Consider the following 24,121-nt stretch of genomic DNA (forward strand, 5'->3'; position numbering starts at 1 on the left):
TGACATTTTCAAGGTAACGCTTTGTTTAAATGTTGGTTTCTGCTAATACCACAAAGCGTTGTGAAATATGTTTTCAAATTAAACTTACAGATAGGAACTTTTTATCTTAAGACTTACTGTAAATTTAACAGAGTCCTATTGCTCCAATGTCTCCTCAAAAAGAATCCAAAACAAATCCCACAGGAAAATCTGGGGTGGGAACATCTGACTCTCAGCCTGTTTCGGCTATCGTCTGTTTTTTTTTTTTTTTTTGAGATGGCCAGTGAGCCAGAAATGCAGTTATTCCATATTTTTCCAGTCAGTGAGTGCACAACACAACACTAAACTCTTCGTCGTGGATGCTGTTGCTGAAGAAAAAAGAAAGCCGTTTTTAGTGTCAACAATGAGGCCAGACGAAGCAGAGAGATGATTTCTAAGTAAATTATGTTCTAAAAGATGTTGAAATATCTGCAGTTCATTAAGGCTTCAAGAGAGCAAAACTTAGACAGACACTTTAGAACAGAGTTGGTTAGTTTTAACCTTGCGAGTCTTTGACCTCTCCGTGGAACACGCCGAATATGGAAATGTTGGTAGCCTTTTGGAAATGAGAGAAAGACTCAACAACCTCCAGCAATACATGCAGGTGCTGATTTTATTTAGCTACGGCAAGCTAGCTGCACTAATTTCTGAAATAAATATATAACAATTTTTTGTCTGAGTTTTACAATATTATCTAAAGCATAAATCTGAGTAAGTCTCCAATTGCAGGTGGGAAATTGGTGGCAAAACTCTTCTAGATATCATTTTTGATCATTTTCAGCTTGCAAATCAGCTCAAATAAACCGAGTTGCACTGCTCAGTGAAGGTCACACTGAATGAGGACACCGAGTGAGGTGACAAAAATGGAAAACACACCTCTCCTGAGAAGGGACAGAAACGCACGCAGCTGGTGCAAACACATAACACAACACTGTTAGGGCAAACAAGCGTAATTTATATTATTTTCAGAATCATCATCTTCATATTACATTTATCTAATTTGTGGACGGAACAAAATAAAAACAAAACACAAAAAAAATCCCCGCAGAGGTTCCAGTCAGGCACGACGAAACAACGCCCCGAAGCCAAATATTATACAGCGAGCGTACAGTACGGCCTGGAAGAGTGAGTCATTAATGCTGATCAACTCTGCCGCTATAAGTGAACACATTCAGACAGAACGGTGCGACATTATCAAATCAATGCATCTTCTGTCTAACAGAACCTGTTGTGTCATATTCATATCTGTGATGTTTTAGAAGTTTATATGAGAAAAGCTAAAACTTGATTACAAAAGAGAAAGCAGCTAACTTATAATCCATCTGTGGGTAGGAAAACCTGCAACGCCTTTAATGTGAAATGCAAGTCGATGTACATGGAGCGCATTCAACAACAGGAGCTCGTGTCTGGGACAACATAAGGACAACATTGATATATATTATCATCAGGCTGACTAATGTGACTTAGACCGACGTCTTCAGTTGTGCATGTTGCACAGCTCTCTGAATCCTTCATAATTTAAACTGTAAAAGAAAAACATTCAGCTGTGAGTTTTCGCTCACGTTCATCTCTACTCGTTTGCTTAAACGAGACGTTCGCGAGTCTATCTCTTTGGTCTGTCGATGTCATCGATGGCAGCCAGAAGTTTCTGACGAGCCCTTTTGTTGATGTGCGAGCCCAGACACACGTTAACCAAATTGGCCAGCTGCTTCATGGAGTACTCCTGCATCGACACACACCGGAACACAAAGGAAAGCAAGCAGGAGAGATAAAGACAAGGGAAATCCAGTTCCAGTTCTGGCAAAACCCGTCTATTTGATATTAAACCGGCCGTCTTACCCTGTGGTTTTTGATGAACTGCTCCATGTCGTTCTCAGTAAGGTAATACGCCTTGATGTACGTTTCCACAAACTCCTTGTCGGGAATGGGACGCAGGTCAGTCAGTTTCTCCAGCTTCATTAGGAACTGCTGAAAGTCCAGCTGCATCAGGGCTCGGCCCTCGTTGCTACATTTCTTTACGTTAGCGTAGCTACAGCGGAGGACAAAGAGGGAGAAAAGGGTTTCATTTAATACCTGTGAGCCATCGCAGCAACGGGTCGCATGAGTGTGGCTGAGAGGTTGTCGTTTCAGGTTCATGGTTTTCATGCAAGGACACTCGAACCAAGTACTGTCGTCTTCAGCAAATACGAGTGGTCACACTGGTTTGCTGCAGATTGTAGAGGTACAGTGGGAAGCTGTTGAGTCTCAAAATAAATAGCAGCGCACCCACTGAAAGACTGCTGCATTTTGCTGAGTGCTGTGAATCCACCTAGGTAGTACTTACAGTGTAAAGATATTTGTTGTTCAGCTTACAAAGTCACTTTCACTGCAGAAGTGAAATGTGTTCAAGTCCGGTGATTTTAGAGCAAAAATAGAGGCATTTTTTTATATACCGTATAAGCAGAGTCTTAATAAACTCAAAGAAAAAAGACTAAGCTGAAAACGTAAAGCTAGAGCCTGCCTCTCTACTTCCAAAGCTCCTCCCTGGACAGCAGTTTTTGGAGAGAATTGTGCCCTTTCTGTAGAATGCTCAATTAAATTTAATTCTGTAAATGTTTTGAATACAAAAAAGGTACAACAGGCAGTCATACTTTTACCTTTCTTTGAATGCACCTAAACGGTTTATTAGATTTAATGCGTTACCTTCAGATGAGTTATATGTGTGTGTGTGTGTGTATTACAGTGGGTTAAGCGGGATGTGTTTGAGGCTCAGTGTTCACATGTGTGTTTGTGTTTAATGGCTGCCCACATCTACAGTACATTAACACACAGATACACTGGTTTCTTTTCATTGTTAGTGTTGCTTTGTCTCATTAATTACCCTCTCTTTTACCTTCTCCTTCTTTTTTTTTTATTTTTTGCTTCTCAGGCTTGTCAGAATTTGTTGTGGAGCGTTTGAACTCCAGCGCAGAATGCTAACAGAGCCATTTTTGTGCGCCTTGATGGCAAGACACGAGCTCTGGACAGAGAAATTAGATAAGAGACTGAGGGAGGCAGAGCTCAAACAAACAAGTATGACCACTCTATCTCAGAGAGGACTGGGAGGAGTGCGTGTGTGTTCCTGTGTATTTACGATGCTCGAAGAAGTGTACCGGGAGACGAAGGAAGGCAGCAGAAGTCTGAGTCGTAATGGCACATTTACTCACTGGAGTGGGTTCAAAAGTTCTCTCACAAAATGAGAGGAAACGTGTTTAGCAAATATCCGGGGAGGTAAACATGTTTCCCCTTCGCAGCGGGTAAGGGCAGCCCTTCCACCTACGCTCAATATTCAGTGTTTGCCCTCTGCTTGAAAACACTTCAGCAGCACTAAGGCATTTAGGTGAATTTTCTTCAACCTAAATTGTACTCTGCGCCTGCAATCAGTCCCACAGAGTTACTGTAACTAGTTTAAGTAAAAAAAAACAGGAAGCAGCCAACGTCCGCATTCTTTCCACGTCCCATTAAAAATGTGTGAAACCCCAAGACGATTGTTAGCAGGTAGCTCATCTCTGTCACAGAGAAGGATTTATCACACCTACCGTCTAAAAAGCCCACTTCGCACACACACTCGACACGTGAGTGTAAAGACAGTGGGGATGCTAATGCTCAGAAAAAATAAATAAATAAATAAACAAAAAAAATAAATAAAATAAAAATACAAACACTGCTGCTTTCTGTCACCTAACACATCCCATTTTTTCTCACTTTCAGGGGAGGAAAGTGGTGAAATGCATTACAAGGGATGTGTCAAGAGCAATGTGGTGTTTTGTGAGCTCAGCGCTGAGGCCGTCCTCTGATGGGAGTTTAGAAAGGCTTAAGAGATGTAACCGGCACCGAGGGGGTTCCTGCAAGAGTGGAATTTAATAAATAGGAAACAGTCCAAAGTGTGTTAAGTGGTTTCTTTAGTTTAAATGTAGTTGACTTAGTTTACCTGAGACGATTTTGAAGCTTTACCTTTAAGAAATTACGATAAGAGCAAAAAAAAACCCAATACATTTTGTAAGTGAAGTGCTAAAATAACTAACTTAATTATTTCATGACAAAATAACTAAAATCTGCATACCCATTTTTAAAACTTGACTTGTTCATAATTTTCAGGCAACGTTTTTAGGAGGCATTGTGGAATGGCTCAGCCATTGACACACACTGATCCTTTCTTGATCAGCAATTCTTTAGTCGGCTTTATGCTGCGTTTTCATGTTTGATCCACATGTCTTCACATTGGACTTTAAAGTATTTTAACATACAGAGTCGTTTATGCTCGATTCAACCACATCGTCCTTCCTTGCCTCACTACGTGTGACAGCTGGTATGAGATGTTTTTGTTTTTTGCCTTGATTTTCACCAAACACGAGAGTGAACCTCATGGCTTAATATTCATTTACAAAAATGCCGGTTTCAAAATTGTCTCATAATCCTTCCCTGCTTGATCGACAGCAAGAGTTAATTGGTGATGTTTTTTCTCCTAAGTACCACGGTGATATACATCTGTAAGCCTAGTTTGCCTTTAATTACTCACACCTGGCTGTTTCTTTCCCTCCTAAATTTAAAGAAAAGCAAAATGCACATGCCACCATTCACGCACTTAAACTATTCCTATCTGTCAATGATCTATCTTAGTGTTTACCAGAGTAGAATCTGGTGACAATATCAGGCCATACTTTTAGTGTTGCCACTCTGTGAATTTACTCTTGCAAGTCAAACTCCTACAGCACAGTTCACATTTATACTCGGTGACAAAAACAGTGCAACACTCAGAATGTTTGTTACTCCTTTCAGAGAATTTGTTCAGTAAAAGACTGGAAAGAACAAAGAGGTGTTATTGATTCCATGTTGACAATATGTCACCACAAAATTGTTCCGACCACACAGTATAGCCAGAATAACCAGGGATCTGAGATGTTTGTGTCATGCAGAGGAATGCCTTCAGACTTTCTTACCCTTCAACCAGAGTCCTGTTAGCCAGGCGGATGCAGTGCTCCCACAGGACGTTGGACACAGGCAGAGGAATGCGCACATGTCTGGAAACATCACCGAGCCGCTTGTTAAATTGCTCAAACTCCTAAGAGGATAGAGGAGACGGCGTATGAGGAAAAACTCCCAATAAAAACACGGATTAACTGTTGGTATTTTGCATCCAACTTGGTGGACTTGCACACTGGCAAATTAATTGAAATTGAAAGGTTATCAGTTTTTCTGATGTATTCCAAATTATGTTAGCAAAATACATCATTTTGCTAAAAAAGTAGTGATTTCAAAGCTAAAGACCAGGTATATTTCTTATTTAGCTTACTGTCTTAATTACGAGGTTCATTCTGTCAATCATTGCTGCACATTGGTCAATTGAAAAAGCTGCAACACATCAAATTTTGGTTATCTTAAAAAATATTCTTGACTGTGATAAACCGTTATTGAGAGGAAACTAGAGGAATCCATGCATTACTCTTATAAAGGTAATGCTATTTTGAATGCCAGCAGACAGCCTGGCCACATTCACTTTGTTCTATAAAAATACAATGTTACTAAATTGAGCAGGTTATTATGATGTTTTTAATTTCAGACGAAATTACCGTACCAAACTGGAATAGGGAAAAGCAAATGAATCAATTTACTTGCTTTACTATTCTGCTTTACTTTTTGGTGTAAATACTACAATACCATTTTATTATTCTCAATGCACTGTAAGAAATAGAGTGAAGAAAGGACTGGACAACATTAATCCAGTAAGGAACAAATAATACACCAAGCAACATCCTAATCTAATAGTGGGCTTTTAGAGTTGTCTCAAACTAAATTATAACTGCACAGGGGTTTTAATTAACACTTTCTAAAAGACATACTTTAAGTGAACCTTTGATCCCTTCCTAACATTGTACCCTATAGGCAAGGTCAAATTAACCAATTAAAGCACAGCCTCTCATTGCCAGCTTTTTATGTTTTGACACAAAACGTTAAGGCAAACTATCCCAGAGGACGATGCAGACTGCAGGATATAAACATGCACGGTGTTGTGTTGGTCACAAGAGGCCATCAGCTGCATTATGTGTGCTGTGTTTTGATGTTTCCTGGTTTGCAGCCATAAAAAAAGGAGTTTGTGTTATGTACTTTGCTGCTTGCTGAAATGTTCAATTATGGATGACAAACACTCGTGACATTACGTTTCTTTTTACACAAGCAAAAGTAGTGGCTATGTAGAAGATGCATAGATAAGATGGATGCTCCTCAGTAAAGGGCTTTTCTATTTAGTAGGTGTTTGTTGGTGTGTCTTACAACTTTAATTTAACCCTAACCCTAACCCTAATTTAAGCCCACTTTTTTAAGTAAGACATGAACCAAGGATTGTAAAGCTAACACAACTTTTTGAGTAAGAAAGAAATCTCATTTATTTACAGAGAGCCTCATAATGACTTTTGGCTTAAGCATTTTGTCACAGAAGTCATTCAGAGCCTTCTGCATTTCTGCACCACTTTATATGCAAATCATCACGGAATGACAGCGATCAACCTGAGTTCATGAATAAAATATGCCTGTGTGTTTGTGTGCGTGTGCAGTGCAGTGCAACAAAATAGGGCACACTATTTTCAATCAGTGCACCATAACTCAGCTCGTGTGCATTAGGTTTGTCTGACAGGTTGACGGCGCATGGCATTAGCACCTGATGAGGAGAAAATACATGCTTGATGTAATGTACTTCATGTACATCAGCTGTACTGGTCTGACACATTTAGCCAGTTAAAAACAGAGCCTGTGTGACTAATTTCCTCTCACATAGTTGTTTCTTAGAGTTAGAATTGCTGATCAAGAAAGGATCAGAGTGTGTCAATGGCTGAGCCATTAGAATTAAACATAAAAACTGAGTCAAAGCAAGTTTGAGTTCTCGCTGAACAAAACAAAACAAAAAACATCTAGCTGACATACACAGTTTATTTTTTAGTTTTACATTTATCTATCTGTTTGATAGAGGTCTGCTCATAATTTCTAATACCATTAAAAGCAATTTATTTCACAATAAATAAAAATATTCAAGAAAACCTCATCTATTGTTAGTTGAGTAATGCATTCTGGTTTTCATCATTGCATATGAAAAGGGAAAAAAAAATGAAGTGGGCTGTGTGTTCTTTGCCCTCCATGAAAAATGCATAGAGCAAGCAGGCAGCACGCAAAGAGACTTGTGTTCAGTGAAAACATTTCACTCTAAAAATAACGATGAGGGCAATGAGAGGAGATGACACTTCCCCAAAGTTTCGCACTTGACTCATAAAATCTTCACAAAGAAATTACTAACTATTTAAAGTCAGACTGAAGAGTGACAACACGACTTTAGACATGTCTGACAAAATACATATTTACAACTGTTTGAGCTGTTTTCTCCGATAATGTATGACCGAAAGAACAAAAATCAGGAAAAGGAATTTAAAAAGGCTGTAATAGACAGTTTTGTATTAAGACTAAAAGTTTATCAGACACCAGAAAACCTAGAATGATCTTTACCTTCATCTCCTATTGCAAACCGTATACTTGCATTAAGATGCAATAATCTTAATGACTAGACCTCATTAAATATTAGCATAAGTTGTTTCAACCACCTCCTAAGACTTGTCCCTGATTAAAGAAACACCAGCAAGTCCATTTAACATCAGTGTTGAAAACTATCAATCAAAAAACTTCACTGCGGCTCAAAGGTTTACACATAATGCACCGTTATGTGTAAACCTAATGCGTTTACTCATTCGTTGGTTTAAATGAGTGCCTCATAACACTTTTCTCTTTATTTTGCTTTCCATTTTATCACATTTGTAATTTTTATTATTACTTAATATTTATATACGTGCTTCTATTTGTCATGTAGCTGCTTTAATTTCCCCAGTGAGGTAGTATTCTATTCTAACTTAACAAGGGTCCAAAAAGTACCGCAGGTTTTTCTATCAGGTTTTTGATTAAAAGATGCAAGATCGTTTTCAGTGAATTTTCCATGTAAAATAAAGACAGCTTAAATATTGTCTCCACGTTATTTATTGTGTTCCTTTAAGTTAGTTTTTTTGTCAGCACCTTTTACTGCAAGCAAGAACCCAGGATATGTATTTTTTACTAGTGAGAAAAAAAGACATAAAAAAAGATTCAGGAGCACTCCCACATCCCTTGTTTTTAGGTATAGCTTTTTCCTCTGCTGAAATCCTCAATTAATATTTCACTACAGTTTCACAGTCACCTTAAAATTGTCTCGCATTTGCCAAAATTTGTCAAATATATAAAAATAAGACGCTGCATGGATTCAACTTATGCAAAAACTGATCACAAGCCACAAGATTATTATTTGACTCATCACAGTAACCTTTACAACTACTGTTACCTTCAGCAGAACATCCACATAAACGTTGTGCTGCGACATTATCTCTTTGATATCCCATTTAACTCCGGCCATCATAAGCAGCATTTGCTCGTAGTCTATAGCCTTGGCTGCTACTATCCAGTATATTGGTTTACGCAGTTCGCTGGCTGTGGACACCGTCTGTGAGAGTAGAGAGGAAAAACAGATGTAATTTGGTTGTTTTGTTACATTTGGCAGGTCAAATGTTGATGAATGTAAGCAGTACGTAGTGATTTGACAGGAGTCACGTCTCCTCTAAGGTGAATTACTGCTTAGCACTTAAATGCAATCAACATAAAAGAGATGCATTTGCTGATGAATTATGATTAGACTCATTATGATGAAACATTTCTTTTGAAAATTTTATATAATCTTGTACTTTGTACAGTACAGGCCCTTAACAACTCAGTATACCAGATATGTTATGCATGCTATCTGGTAGCAATTTAGTTAAATTGCACTATGGAAAATGGTGGAAACAATTCTCATAAAAAAATAAACCCTTTATTTGAGTTGTTTAAAAAAAATGAAAATAAATAGTTAAACTTATGGAAGAAGAGTGACCACAGATAATGATGATCAAACCATCAAATCCATGGTCGTAAATCTGACCCTTGCCTGTAGACAGATAAAGAAAAAGCTGAAGCTTTCAGTACCTGGGAATAAAACTGTTGCAGGAATGGTTTCTTGGCAGCAGGCATCGTTGTGTCCAAATGAGACTGCAGGGACTCAAACTGCTCAGCCAAAAACACACTGAAAGAACACAAAGGTAACATATATCAGCTCAGCGGTGAAGTAATGCGTTCTGAATGAGTTTCTCAGGAGCCTGATACCGGAAAATAAATACGATGCAAAGTCTTTTCAAATTTAAAACACACAGTTCCCTAACATTTTGTTTAATTAAACTTGGATGAATTGTCTTTAATTGCTTTGGGATCGAGAATTTGAATAAGTCTAGTAACAACGTAAAGATTTCTCTACGTTTATTGTCCTTTCTGTTTTGTGGGTGGATCTATATTTTCAGGGATCCTCATTAAAGTCTTAAAGCTTCTTTATTTTGCAGCTCCTAAAACATGTTGTTTTTTTTCTACCCTGTTATTGCTACAACTTTATAATATGTGGTGCAAAAATATATTTGTTCAATTTCTTCTGCTTTAAACTTTTCTTTTAAAATGTTTTCAAAAGAAATGTTTCAAAATGTCAAATAATTTAACTGGATTATTCTAAACTTAATGTTTCTAAAAAAAACAACAAAAAAAACAACAATATTTTACAGACATGAAACTTTTATTCTAGACAAACAAACATTATTCTTTTAGTTTTATATAAAAAAAATATGACTATGGAGTCTACAGAGACAGTTTTGTTTCAGTCACGATTGTAACACTAACATAATATTCAATAAATACAAAAATAAAGTTACTTAAACATTTATGGTATTCAGATTGCACTCCTTTATTCTTTTACTAAATCAAGGTATGCAATTGGAATGGATGTTTCTTTTAGGTTTTTGTTTCCAGCTTTATTTAAATGAACAGATGAACCTACTGCTTCTGGTCAGACACAAGAAAGCTCTCCAGAGGGTCATCACTACAGCCCAGAAGCTCATCATCTACCCTCTCTGCTCCCTGGATGACCAGCAGATTTTCCACAGAGAAAATGAAAACATTCTGTGAGACCTATGTAACCCGGACGTTCTGTGTTTGAACTGCTCCGCTTGGGCAGACAGTTCAGGGCCATTAGAGCCAAAACAAACAGACTTAAGAGCAGTTTCTATGCCAATGCAAAGCACACTCACTTTTGAGTTTGGGAAGTTCATTGAATGCTAATGCGTAGTGATCCCTGTTTGGTAGGAAATTTAGGTAGAATTTCTTAAATGCATTATCTGATACACTGTGACATTTTAAAACTGTTTGGTGCATCTTCTGCACAAATGATTGCTTTTATATGTGTCTTGTTTGTTTACAAAAACAAATTTTCTAATTTAGATTGCAATTCAGCTGAATTACATTTTAGATTCTAATTCAGCTGGATACACTGAAACAGTTACGTTAACCTGGAACATCTTGTGTCTTCCTCTGTTCGACGCAAGGGAAAAAATAGAAGCAGCAGCAGCGCACGCTACGGTTCACTATTATCTGATCACACTCGCAGAAATGTGACACCACATCAACAGCCGGAGGGCTCAACAACACCCAGACGGCCAGCTTCCTCAGTTCGGCTACCACATCTAATTCCTTACTCTGATGTTTCTCACCCCTACCTAGTTTGTTCAACCAGAAAATGGTGCTTTTGCAGTTAAACGTGACCTATAAGGAAGAGGTCAGAGGTCACCTGCTGCCATTTTGGGTAACAAGTTAAGATAAAATGAAAATCTGCCATATTCTCTTCTTTGCAAGGTTTTACCTAAGATAGACTGTCACCTCTGCAACTTAACTATTTTGTTTTCGTCATTATTATTCAAAAATGCACTGAAGGCACTGATGTTTAGCTTAATTTAGAACAAAGGCTCTATTAAGTGATGCATATCTTTTCATAACAGTCAAAGGAAATACAACTATGCACAGAAATAGAGGGTGTAAACAGAACAAAGAGTAAAAGAGGGCTTCATGTAAAGTGCTCAAAGTGAGCAAGTTTTGATTTGTCTTGGCATCACCGTGTGCATTAACACAATACATCAAAAGTAGAATTTTGATATTTGGTATGTTGCATCATAGTGGCCAGACTACATACCAGATGCTAATACAATGACTTATTGATGAAATGCTGTGCCGTGGTATGAAGTGCTATGCTGCTTACAGAGACTCGGTGGCCACCACTCTCTGTGCCAGCCCATAGAGAGTTCCACTGTCTGTGAGGATCACCATCTGGCTCAGGTGCGGACTGGGGACCTTCTCCTTCCTGTCCTCTGGGGGCCCATGGACTCCTGCATTCTCCCCAACAGGATCCTGGAAAGAAAAAATGACGCAAAAAGAAACAAAGTGAGGGTGAAATTGTAAATATCCCAAGGAACCTGTTTAATCCAATATTTTAAAGGACCACCCAACGAGGAATACAATACTAGGAACAATGTAACAACGCAAAGCGATGTGAAAATGTTCCTTCAGCCTTTATTTGTCTCTATTTAATCCCGTTTATGGATACTTTGCTGGAGTCTGTTAATGTTTAGACATGTGGCTGCCATCAGGACACAGAGGCTATTTAGACATCCTTGTGTAGTTGACAGGAAGCCTGTCATCTAGTAAAGAAACAAGTGATTCGATGACTTTACAAAGTAATCATAAGGTCGGGCTCACACTGAATCATCTTGTCAGCTAGAGTCAACATACATCAAACTGTGAGAACGATGACAACACAGGGCTTCTGTGCTTGTGCCCACAGTTAACCTTCCAGCGATGTGTAGCTTCTTGCATACAAAAATGATTTTGAATTCAATCAACCTTGTGGGAGATGCAGCCAAACTAAACAAACTCAATCTAAAAATCTGCTGACCAAACATTCTTCAAGTGATCAAATGTATCTTCCTTTTTGGATATCTTTCAAAACACCCCTTTATCCAACAAGCTTTTTATTCTTTTATTTAAAAAGCAGCAGAAATAGAAAACAAAAGAAAAAAAAAAGTCAGCCAGAGTCCCTTCCCATCAAACATAATTATCTGTATCTGTAAAGAAGTCATAAAATGAGGTAGAGCATCGTAATATATCTATACGGCACGTCTTGGTGCTGTAATGGATCATACTGGCATACAGATTCAACACTGTTGTTGCCGCAAGCCTCTGTAAAACTGCCTCTAAAAGACTCGGAGAAATTATGCAGCTAGTTAACAAATAAGCGCTATCAGTAAGAAGCCATATTGTCCACTTAGATACAGTGATCCTGTTCAGCTTGAATTTAATCATGACTGGGCATTTTCTGTCTCGCCCTGGGAAGCTTTTATAGCTGAGGCAATTCCAAGTACGGATTGCAGAGGAAGTCTATTTGAGGACTGGGGAGTGAACCACGGGTCAGTTTAAAACAGTGGTGGGACTCGATGAGTGTCTAATTAATTAATTAATCACAATTAATCAAAACACATATGTGAACAACATAAGAAACATTTTCAAGTCATTTAGCAGCATTGCTAAATGACTGAATAAATACACAAATGAGCTCAACAAGATATTGTTTTCAAGCTGTTATTTAAGTTATTAATCCCCAGATTGATGAAAAGTGCCATTATGCCAGCTTTCAAGTGCTTCAGGTATCCCTGATCACTGAACAAAATACTTGTTTAGAAATGTGGAGTGTGAACGGTAAGATAAAGTTGGGGACATCTGTGCTTGCTCCAACATGTTTTGCATTGAGATGGTATTTTTTTTGCATGAATAGCTTTGGTGATCGGCTAACACATTTTTGCTCAACTCACACACAGTGATAGACTTTTCCAGCATTCGATCAGGTTGGTTTTTGAAGCAAAAATAAACCCCAGTGGGCCAAGAGAAGTGGATTTGTTGATTTGTTGTCTGTTGATTATGTTATATTTACATTGAAGTAATAGATGTTATTAAAATGTTAAAAATGAGCAGCTGATAGTTAGTAAAAACGTGACACTTCGGAAATATGAGATTATCAAAACTTTTACAATTTAATCACTGAGTGGTAGCAGGGCAGATTAGGGCAATGCAAAATTTGTTTCACTAGTAATAAGGAATAAACGTAATGTCATGCAATTATTTGGTAATACTATGCTGATGTTTTCGCTCTAAACAACACAAACGTTAATAAAGGGAATTCATTCTTGGGGAAATAAATGGCAACAACCAAATAATGAAGCTTGGATGGATAATTCAGATTGTTGCCTCCATTCAGAACCATATCAGTCAGGAGTGGTGGTTTCTAAATTAAGGTTTCAATACTTTTAAAAAAACAAAAAAACAATTTGAATAATACATTTAACTCAACTGCGTTTGTTAGTATCAACTGGAATGGATCTACTTGACTTTGAATCTGCCCATATGATTGGATTGAATTTCCTTTTTCTGTAAAGTGTCTTGCGACATGTGTTGTCAATTTTATATGAAAAAAACCCAAACTGAATTTAATTGAATTATGTCCTTCATGCCAACTCATTTTTTCCATGTTGTTTATTAATGCAAATTAGACTGAGAAAAATATGAATTTATTCATTCATTCATTTCCTTTATTTAACCAGGTTAAAACCCCATTGAGATCTAGATATCAAGGGTATAAACTGACAAAGTGACAGTTTTGGTTTATATTCCCAAATTTTAGTTACAATAATTACTATTTCTTTTAAAAAGTAAAATGCCTGCTTGGGTCAAGGTTAAAATACTGGTATCATGAAGGAGCATTTGGTGGAGATTAGAACGTGGAAAAAATACTAGGGGTTTGCGGTGAAATGTTGTTGTAAATCAAGGAAGACAGTTTTTAAAAAATACAGCTTGTAAACCTCAAAGAGCCAACTATTCAGTAAAATAAGTTAATGTGACAGTCCAGCATACATATTGCATAAAAAATGAATGGTATGTAGCTCGGGAGACAATTTATAGCTCAGATCTGCTGCTGCCTCCTAATATGTGAAAGCTTCAACCTTTCCAGAAACTTGCGGTTATCTCTCTGCAATTAGTCCAAACATGACTGCTGCACCACTTGGCTGAAAGTCATTCATAAGATTAACATGTTAACATTTTTAATGATAAGATTTTGTTTTATTTAGGTCGAGAGACAACTTTCTTCACTTTGAGCTCTTCAAGGTTTTTTGACGTTTGTGCATTCATCCGGTCTTGGAGAGAATAGTTATACATATTTTTTCTCTGATGTAAGGCTTTTAATTTTACTCATGCTCGGTCAGTCCTAATTGATAGTTTTACAATTTTTAAGCACTTTATTATTTACTCAAAACTTAAAATAAACCCAGGGAAAAAAAAAAAAAAAAGAAAACTGATTTATATCAAGTTTATCACATACCAAATTAATTTTATTTTGGAAACATTTCTCCCTTCTAAAAATGCTTTCCACTTCCACCAAAAAAAAAGAAAAAAGAAAAAGAAAAAAAAAAGCGACTGTATAAATCTGCTTTATGCAACGGTAAATCTGTCATTTAGGTCACTGGATTCAGTAAAGAACCATTGCTGCTGAGAAAGAACTTCTCAAAAGCATTTCAGCTGTATCAAAGACGATTTGAATAAAATATATGCAGGGGTTATGGAATAATTGCCAGAAAGGCCATTAGTAAGATTATTGAATACTAGAAAATGACTCAACAATCTGGAAAATAACAACTGGGGACCATTTGTTCACACAACGTGGCAAACCGAAAGCAAGTGATATGCAAACTGTAAATCAGGGTCTAAAAAAAGAAGTATGTCTACTTGTACAAACATTTAAGTATTAACAAATTCTCAGTCCATTCATCAGCTCATAAATTTATGCACTATACCTATGTCTCTATTTATGGCGGTTCAGACATTTCGGGGGCTTTTTATCTTGTAATTCAGTCAAGTAAACTTATGTGATCTTGCCTAATATCACCATTACCAAACAACAATTTACTTAGCTGCAATAAAACAAGTGAGATGAAAACACATTAACTTTATGAGGGAAGTTGTTTGTGGATTAAAAGAGGAAGCTTCAAACAGAGAAACAGAATGGAAAATGGTTATTCTGTTTGTGACAGTAAAGGCTACTTTTCACAGAAAACATGTCTTAATGCAGTTCTTGTATGCAATTTTGAGTAAGAAAATACTCAAAATTGTTTCAATGTTCTGAAGGCTCCTTGGAAATGGATAAATATTACAATGACGTTAATGTCGACTTCTAAGAAAAAACAGACGTCTTTTCTCTAGTAAGTGGCCATTGCTGCTAAGCAATCATCTCTATTTCTACCAAGTCTAGCTTTTCTCTCTCTTTTTTACATCAAAGTATAATTCAAAATGTTTAATCTCTTTTCCCCATGCACGTTTCTTTTAAGGAAAAGGACAACACTTTGTAAAACCAACCTCTCCCATTGGCTTTGTAATGCACAGTAATAAATAGTTGGGGGTTTTTATAAACAGATCAAAAGTAGTAGGACTGCAGGGACACCTCAATTAATACAAGAAAGTCCTCAGAAAATGGCAAACAAGGTAAACAAAAGAAAAAGCAAAAAAGGAAAAAAAGTAAGAAAACATTTGTGGCATTTAAGATTACATGTATTGTTTTGTTTTTTTTAGTTCTGCACCAAAATAAAGACTCTTATTGTAGGACCGGAAAACTTGGACAACCTTTCCTTTAAAAAGCTTTTTTCTTTTTAAATATTTTGGACAAAAAGAACAACTACATTTTATGCAAACAAAATGAGGCCTGATATCCAATATTACCTAGTAATATTACTTACTGATACTGCATATGTCCTAGCAAAAACATAATCGGATTTTTTGTAAATCCTTTCAGGGATTTTAAAGTATGCAAATTCTTAGGAAAATTGTTTATTAAAATTTTTGAAACAGATACTTAATTTACAAATTAATTTATCTGCCATGCACAATGAGATCTGGCAGTTTTCACTATAAATAAATTAACTTAAAGCTAATTTCTTGTTCAAATATTGAGGCAGACGGTTATTTTTTGTAAATCCGTTATTCCTAAGAGTACACATGCTATGCACAGTCATTCGTCGGCTATATTTCCTCTATCAACTTCAGCAATCGTTGGCTATGTAGCGGTGCAACAAACCACAGCTGGTGAATCTTCAGACTTATCAGAAATGAAATTCAAAGCAACAATTCCGCCTCGTGTACTTTTTTTTTTTTAACTCTTATTTTCTCAAATACAAAACTGCACATGCAATTATGTTTTCACTGTTATGACCACACTCAATCAAAATGGCAGATGGGCTCGATGGGGGGAAAAGTAAACCAACACCATGTGCTACCTTCTTTGCCAAGTGTGTGTGCAGAAGAATGCCATATTGGATGAATTAGGTTTTGTCCATGTATTGTTTTAAAGTCATGCAAGGGGCTGAAAAAGGGGAGATGAGACAGAACTTTCCAGATATCTTGACTTATTAGGATGTGGCCTTTGTTGGATTTACGTTATGCAGCTGTTAAAGATATAAGCAGGGGTTTGTTTCTTTAAAAAGAAATAGTTAATTTTTCTTTTTAGCCATTAGTAAGCGGTTTAAATTTTTCTGATGCTAGAAAATATAATAAATGCACTGACTTTAGTCAGGTCCATTGACTTGGAGCATGAGTAAGCAGTGTAAATATGGATCAATATTTAATATAAAGTTGAAATGCCGATAATTCAAGATCACTCATGAAAAAAAGAAGCTATTCTGATATGTGTGAAGTTTGCGCATTATAAAGTCATGGCAAAGTACGATTCTTAATTCTTTTGTTGTTATTGATTTTTTACTTAAGATAAGAGCCACCAACTCATTTGACCAAAGTAGGATTTTAGCAAAGCCAAAAACACATGTCTTCCTCAAATAAAATGTCAGTCTCAAGAATACAGTTTTAAAGTGAAAAGCTAAACATGAAACTTTGATCGAAAACAGTTTAATAATCCCCAGATGCTTATCTTACTGAACACTAATTGAATGAATCAAAGTAAAACTTTATTACCCAAGAAGGCATCTGGGCTGTGTTAGTACAACAGAGCTACAGGGACATTCCACTAAATATATATATATATATATATATATATATATATATATATATATATATATATATATATATATATATATATATATATATATATATATATATATATATATATATATATATATATATATATATATATATATATATATATAAAGCTTCATTTTGCAGATGAAAATCTCTTAGAAATGTCCCTTGCCTCACAAACTGAGAGCTCAGATCTCACACTTCTGCAATAGTGTATTGTTCTCATGGAGGATGGACAAAGAAAGGAAGAACTATATGAAGAGCTAGAGTGACTGCAGCAAAAAAAACCAAAAAAAAAAAAAAACACAAGCTCTTAAAAAGTAGCAGAGAGAACTAAAGATGACATATAATGCTGCCTATGTTGAGATCTTGCAGCTCCTCAATCAACAAGCAAGGGAGTAAAGATTTTCAGGCACTTGAAAACCTTTAGAAGCCATTCCAAAAGAAGAGATGGCTCACAATAGCGAAATAAAGAGGCCGACACTACAGGAGGTTGAGCAGCAGTAAGACTGGCTCTGGACGAAGCGGTTCCTAAAAAGAAGGAGGTTATGTCAGATCAAACTACTGGAGTTTAGCAAGTTTAACTTTGAGAAAACGTCCCCTCTTTGTGTTGTGCACACAGGTTGCCTTTTAAGGGACAGGGGTTCTTTAAGCAATTTTATTCTTCATTTGGCAACTTCATTAAGTGGCGGCTAAGGCAGTGTGTCTATGGGAAGCAGTGAAGCTTCTTATTTGTCACAATAAATCCGTGGCAATGGTGTTTAAGAAGTCATTCGAGGACAATAACTGTTGTGTTTAAAGTGAAATTAGAAAGCCATTTTTAGTAGCATCAATACTAAACAACAGAGTTTAAAGTATTTCATTTTAATCTTCTGAAGTTGTGCTTATAGTTTAACAGAAAACTGATGAAAGTTATCAAAAAAAGGTAAACTGTGCCTCATTTTCCTTGATTTTATAAAACCACTAACGCTGTAAATTTGCAGAGAAGCTGGACTTCTCTGTGTGTGTTTACACACTTAGGCAGAAATACCTCCCCGTGTTATTTCAGTATGATGAGGATAGCAGCTCTTTGTTTCTATGACAATAACGCATCATTTTTACAGCTGCTTCATGACAAACTGCCTCTGCCTCCTTGCTTTCTATTACGGCCTTTATCTGTGAATTCACTACTTATTTAATATCTCCTGTCACCACTGTCTCCAAACAGAAGATGCTTGACATCAAGTAATAAAAGAAGTATTCACATTTGTTGGCAAAATCAAAGCTAAACCTTTTTAAGAGCTTATTTGCAAAGTTGTGATTCAAATAATATAATTTTACAAGTTTCCTTAGAGAAACGGCGTAAATATCTGTGACTTATTTTTTTAGCAATTACGCCAGATACGTTTTAAAGCGTATTACAGACAAGCGTTTAAGTCTGCCCGGTGAGATAACTGTTATAGCTGGTTCAGCACAAGCTGAGTCTCCAATATCTAGGACCGTCAAAGAACGATCCATCTAATGAGAACGCTCCACTGGATCATCCCTGAAGTACATCAATAAGTGAGAAATAGCTCAAGCTGAACGCAAAGTGATAAAACATACCCTCCTCTTAAAATTAGAAAAAGTACTTGGCAGAATGTGCCATGACACCATAAAGCCAAAAGACACTGTGAGGTTCAGTGTGTTAATTATCTGTCTGGCACTGACACTCCGAAGTGGTTGTCTGGTTAATGAGCCACTTAAAGATCCCCTAAAATTTATAGCTTCGGTCTTTTATTATTTTACTTTTCTGTCTGAGGCCATGCTGTCTCTGAATGTGTCTGAATAGGAAATAACAACAACACTTGTATAACAAAACAAAGTTTTAATTTACAGATTGTTCCTGGCGCCGATATTTATATCTCTCAAAAACAATACAAAATAAATGCAAGGCAGGTTTTAACTTTATTCATCTACAAATAGAACATTTGAATTAAACTAATGGCAATATTTTTAAAGCAATGTGTCTTACTAACACTTTTATATTAAAAAAAAACCAAAAACATTTTTAATTAATCTTAATAATTTGCCAATAAAAAAAAAATATTGCTACTTTGAAATTATCACAAAAATGTAAAAATAAAAGGATAAACTTAAGAAAAACTGTATTTTGAAAGCTAAGTTCGGTCTAAAGCCTTTAAGCTAGAGCATCTTAAGTTTCTCTAAATTTCTGCACACTGCTATTCAGCTGGCTAAAATAAGACAGTTTATTTTCTTTAAAATGTAAGATAGGGTAAGGTAATTTTATTTATTTAGCACATGTTCGGCAACAAGGCAATTCAAGGTGCTTTACAAGAATTAAAAGGAAACACAAACAAAATAAACCAAAGGAAAGAGCAAAAGAAGAAAAAGAATCTCGATACTGCCATTCAGGGTTGCTAGATAAGTATAAGTAAGTATTCTCTGGACTTTCAAAGCATGCTCTAACTTTGTAAAAGTAATGAGTACTCCACCGTTTCTAAGTACTAATAAAAACTAAGCATTCCTGATCTGGAAGAAATTTTTCTGTAAGACAAATGTCCTATTAAGGTAAAACTGTGAGAGAAGTACAGCTGCCCAGCAACAAGTTAAAGTCAGTTTAGTCGACTGCATGGTGGCTGCCTGAGCAGGCAAACAGATTAAATAACTGGTTCATTATACCTGTGTTACTGTCTAAAGAGTAAAGTAGTAAAATGTATTCACTGCATTATAAGCACATAAAAGCAACTATTAGATTTACCAGGATGTGTGTTCTGAATTTGTACCCAAATTAAAATAACATGGCCCATTGCAGATAACACTAATATGAATGCAATAATATGATACTTTAAAACATCTGCAGTGATACTGGTGAAAGCAACAAAGATAGGTTAATGTGATTGTATCAATTCAGTTATGCAGCATATTAAATTCTAAAAATGTTGGCCAAGAACTGGGATGAAAATTGCAAAATGTTAGGATGGGAAGAGAAAACTCAAATAATAGGAATAAAGCTGTTTTTCTCCCATCAACTTCTATGTCTTCAGTATGGTCAATACAAACCCAAGCTACTTCACAATTTGTCTCCAGCTGCATTTGTTAATTTAGATTCATCCCTGCATAAGACCTCTCTAAAACATAAACACCTAAAGATTTGACCCTTTTATAAAGCTGGCAAATCGTTTTTGCCTTCACAAGACCTACAATATGTTCTGGCATTGAAGACACCGAGCGATAACCTGTTCACATTGTTTACTCTGTCACCGACTCCCTGTGAACAGAATTAAGGGTCTTTGACAGAGAGTTGCTTTTTTCACACAGTTTGGTTCAAAATTCTCAACATGTTGTCTGGCACAGGTCACAGGTGTCTGCAGCCAAGTCCCCTGTTTGGGTCTTCTTCCACATTTTTACTTTCATAATGCGCAGAATATATTTTTTTTTACATACCGTACCTATATAGTTTTTTAGAAATAACAATTGAATGGACTGACCTTTACCAGGGTCAACATATAAAACACACATTTTTCAGTGTGTGATCAATTATTCACAAGAAGACTAAATATACTCACACTGGTAACATGCTACTATTAAGTGAGGTTTATTATTAGGGACAGAACATAATCTACTAGCTAATTCGGTGATTCAGTCCCTGTTTAAGCATCTTCTGAAACATTTGCCTCTAAAACTACCAAAACAAAGGGCTATTAGATAAAATGTGACCTTAATCCCTGTCATTTATGCACAAAAATTTTCAAAGATTTCTAAAATCATTTCATGATTCCCATTTGCTTAATTTTTCTGATAACTACAAAAAAGCAACAAGTCCTCTTCAAAGCTTCATGAAGTAGGAAAAAACAAACATTATCATCAACAATTTATATAAAAACAATTTATTATCTGACTTTGATGCCAGTCCTAAATTGCACCTGCCATTGTTTTTTTGAAGACTTGAAAAGCTGAAATTTTTAATTTAATTTTTGCCAAAAATAAATAAAATAAAAAAAGTATACTGCTATCAATTAAATGCCAAAGCTACGCCTTCATGTGTACATTAGTCAACAAATGTTTTACTAAGGTCTTCTGTTCCAACAAGAGGATATGAATAAAAATAAATCTGCAATAGCAATATAGTAATTTCAGGCAATCTCTGCAACTGACTGCAGACAAAATCTTTTGCCAAATCCTCTGAGACTTGATGCCATCCACCAGTTGAGAGACAACAAGCTGCATAAATGTTTGCCTTTGAGAACCACAGTATTCTGAGCCAAATACGATTTCCCCATGCGGAGCAGGAGCTTTAATAAAATTCCCAAAGCTTCAAATACTAAGATCTGCCTAGCTGTAAAGTTGGGAAACTAAGATTCAGAGAAAACGTGACTGAAAACTCACGGTAGGAACTTAAAAGAGATAAAAGTAACATTTTAAATTAAAGAAAAAAGAAAACTGGGGTATTTCTTGATAATGATCTGTCCCTAGAGTTTTCTTTCAGACAGATCAAAGGGACGGGTCTGGAATATTTATCTGAGGAAGGATTCTTAATAAAGATAAGTTAAGACAAATGACTGCATGTGTGTGTGCGTGTGTGTGTGTGTGTGTGTGTGTGAGACCATATTTTTGTAACTTTGGTCTAATGGGATCTCTCTGCAGCTAAAGAAAAACCACATGGGACGTGTAATTCCTGTCACGGAGCACCTCGAGGGAGAAGCAGCACCAAAGCTCTGAATTGATCAGGAATAACATTTCTTTTCAGGAACAGAAAAATGTTGCTGCTGCCCAGACAAAAACGCAAGCAGATTTGATATTTCTCATTCTATATCTTTTTTGCAGAGAAAAATGCATTGACGTATTGAACAGAAAACCACCAACAAACCAATGGTTAAAGCATAAAATGTCTTCAGAAACCCTAAACAAGAAGCATTATAAATGCATCTTATTTTTGCCATAAATAAGCTGCATAAGCTGCGACACACAGCATGGACAAACACTCGGCTCTAGTTTGTTGTTTTCAGCTCTAAGTCAAGAAATAAACAGGGTTCATTTAGAAAAAAATAAAACAGTAAATAAAGCAATAATTTCAATCCCACTAGATGTTCTAAAGCCAATATTGTTAATCTGCAGAACCCAGTAATATTTCAAAATAGTAATTACCGGCAATTTAAAAAAAAATCAACCTGATAATTTGACAGATTCAGGGAACCTGTGCGGCGCAGCATTTTGTAACTCCGCTTTTAAGACTGAAAACTTTTGTCTGACTGAGTGCCTCAGTCTTTCATGACTGACTGCTCAAATCTGCTCTATAGAAATCTATATCCAAAGTCAAATGGACCGGCTGCAAGGCAATTACTGTCAAGTGGTTCCTATTGCGACTCTTTGTCAACCTAATACTTGAAATTTGCCTTTTATTAGATAAATGTCATGAGGAATTAGACCCTTCATTTATTTTGTGTGACGTCGGCTTCCTCTCTTAGCTTATCTCGGGTAACTTTCTCTTCCCGCTGCTGTTGGTTCTGTCACCTTCTCTGGGATGACAAACAACCCAAACACTGAGACAAAAGCTCCCCTTGAGGAACATGGGATGAAACAACTAAAGAGGGATAAATCAAAATGACGTGTATTGAGCCGTGGTGGGGAATAAACAAAATGTAGAATACACGTGAAACGATTTAAACCCGAAGCATTGGCCTTGATTCCTCAGAGTGTGTCAGAACGTTATGTGTGAGGATCGAAGGTGAAGAGGGAAAGCTGAGTTAAAGCCCCTAGCGGGACAAACTGTGTCCAGGTCAGATTCACAGATAAGCAGTTTGACTGAGAAAGTGTGCACTCCCGGGTGCACACTTTCCTCTGAGTCAACAACAAAGTGAAAGGCATGAAGATTTCCCGACAGGTACTGGAAAAACACATCAACACTTTGGCTCTTAATTACGATATATAATTCCTGACCAAAATGGTCCTCTCGGGAATAAAAGACACACACTGATACGTTTCCAAAAGAAGTAAATATTTTCAAGTAAGACTTGGTTTGAAGTTTAAGGGAGGTTTCAAAAGAATTTGCGGTGAGTATTTCCAAAGAACAGAAAATAGTCTACAGGTGGAGAGCAATAAAAAATATCGTCCAGATTTGGCCATCAAGCAACTTTATTCTGAAGGCAGACTGCAAGATGCTAAAGGAAGTCTCCAAAACAGTAGAATATCATTGGACCGACAGAAGGCTGTTTATATTGTTGGTATTGAAGTGTATACTTGTACAAGTGAAAGAGTCAAAATTGGAAAATGTGAAAGTAGGAAACAAGAAGCCAAGCCAAAGGTCTGACAGAGAAAATCTAGATGAAGAACTTTTTTTTTTTTTTTTTTTTTTGGAAAGAGGAAACTGATATTATTTGGTTTAAGACAATATACAAGGAAAGAAAACTCACAAATAATAAAGCTTGAAGTGTCATTGTTTGGGTATGGTTTACTGAAACAGGACTTGAGTAAATTCCTTTTTAATATCATAGAATCCACCATGAATATTCATGTGGTGCTTACAGAACATTTGAGTATTTCCAGCTAATGAGATTTTCCACTGAGCTTTCGCTGTTGAAGAAAAAAAAGAAAAGAACTATAATCTCACCTAATTTCTGATTTCGAAGTCACAAATATAGCAATATAATCACACAGATGGGTCCAATAGTTTGCCAAAGAGCAGATGGATCTTTCCTAAATTGAGAAGTCAATTACCAAGACCTACTATGATGCCAGCTCTTCAGGAAATGAGTTTAATCATATTGGAAAAAGCAAAAATTGTGAGATAAAAACCTTAAGAGAGCATTCAATGAGCAGTGTGTATGTTGCCTCCATCTACCCCAGTATAACAAACGTCAACTACAACACTCTCAGAGGACAGATAGAATTCAAATCCAACTAACGTTCCAATTTGTCTGCCGACGTTCAGATTGCATCAGCCTGCGTTTCTTTTCTCGCCTGTCAGCGTGACTTTTTTCTGTGTGCATCTTTGCCTGAATCTGAGCTGCCAGAATACTGATGCCAACATAGAAATCATCAGACTTGTTGCTACCATTTCAGTGCCAAGCTG

At 36.4% G+C, this 24,121-nt stretch overlaps 1 protein-coding gene across 2 annotated transcripts in view; it reads right to left on the reverse strand.

Annotated features, from left to right (window-relative positions):
• Nucleotides 1–1,600: 1,600 nt before the first annotated feature.
• Nucleotides 1,601–24,121, reverse strand: part of vps50 (VPS50 EARP/GARPII complex subunit) — a 107,493-nt gene continuing 84,972 nt past the window's right edge. For both annotated transcript variants that reach the window (XM_044138321.1, XM_044138322.1), the window contains 6 exons: nt 11,204–11,352; nt 9,061–9,157; nt 8,387–8,545; nt 4,977–5,098; nt 1,858–2,047; nt 1,601–1,741 (listed from right to left, as the gene is read on the reverse strand). In XM_044138321.1, coding sequence (XP_043994256.1) covers nt 1,622–1,741; nt 1,858–2,047; nt 4,977–5,098; nt 8,387–8,545; nt 9,061–9,157; nt 11,204–11,352 — 837 coding nt within the window. In that variant the 3' untranslated portion in view covers nt 1,601–1,621. The remainder of the gene's footprint in view (nt 1,742–1,857; nt 2,048–4,976; nt 5,099–8,386; nt 8,546–9,060; nt 9,158–11,203; nt 11,353–24,121) is intronic.

The sequence above is a fragment of the Gambusia affinis genome, linkage group LG14, assembly GCF_019740435.1.
Source record: "Gambusia affinis linkage group LG14, SWU_Gaff_1.0, whole genome shotgun sequence".
NCBI classification, from domain to species: Eukaryota; Metazoa; Chordata; class Actinopteri; order Cyprinodontiformes; family Poeciliidae; genus Gambusia; species Gambusia affinis.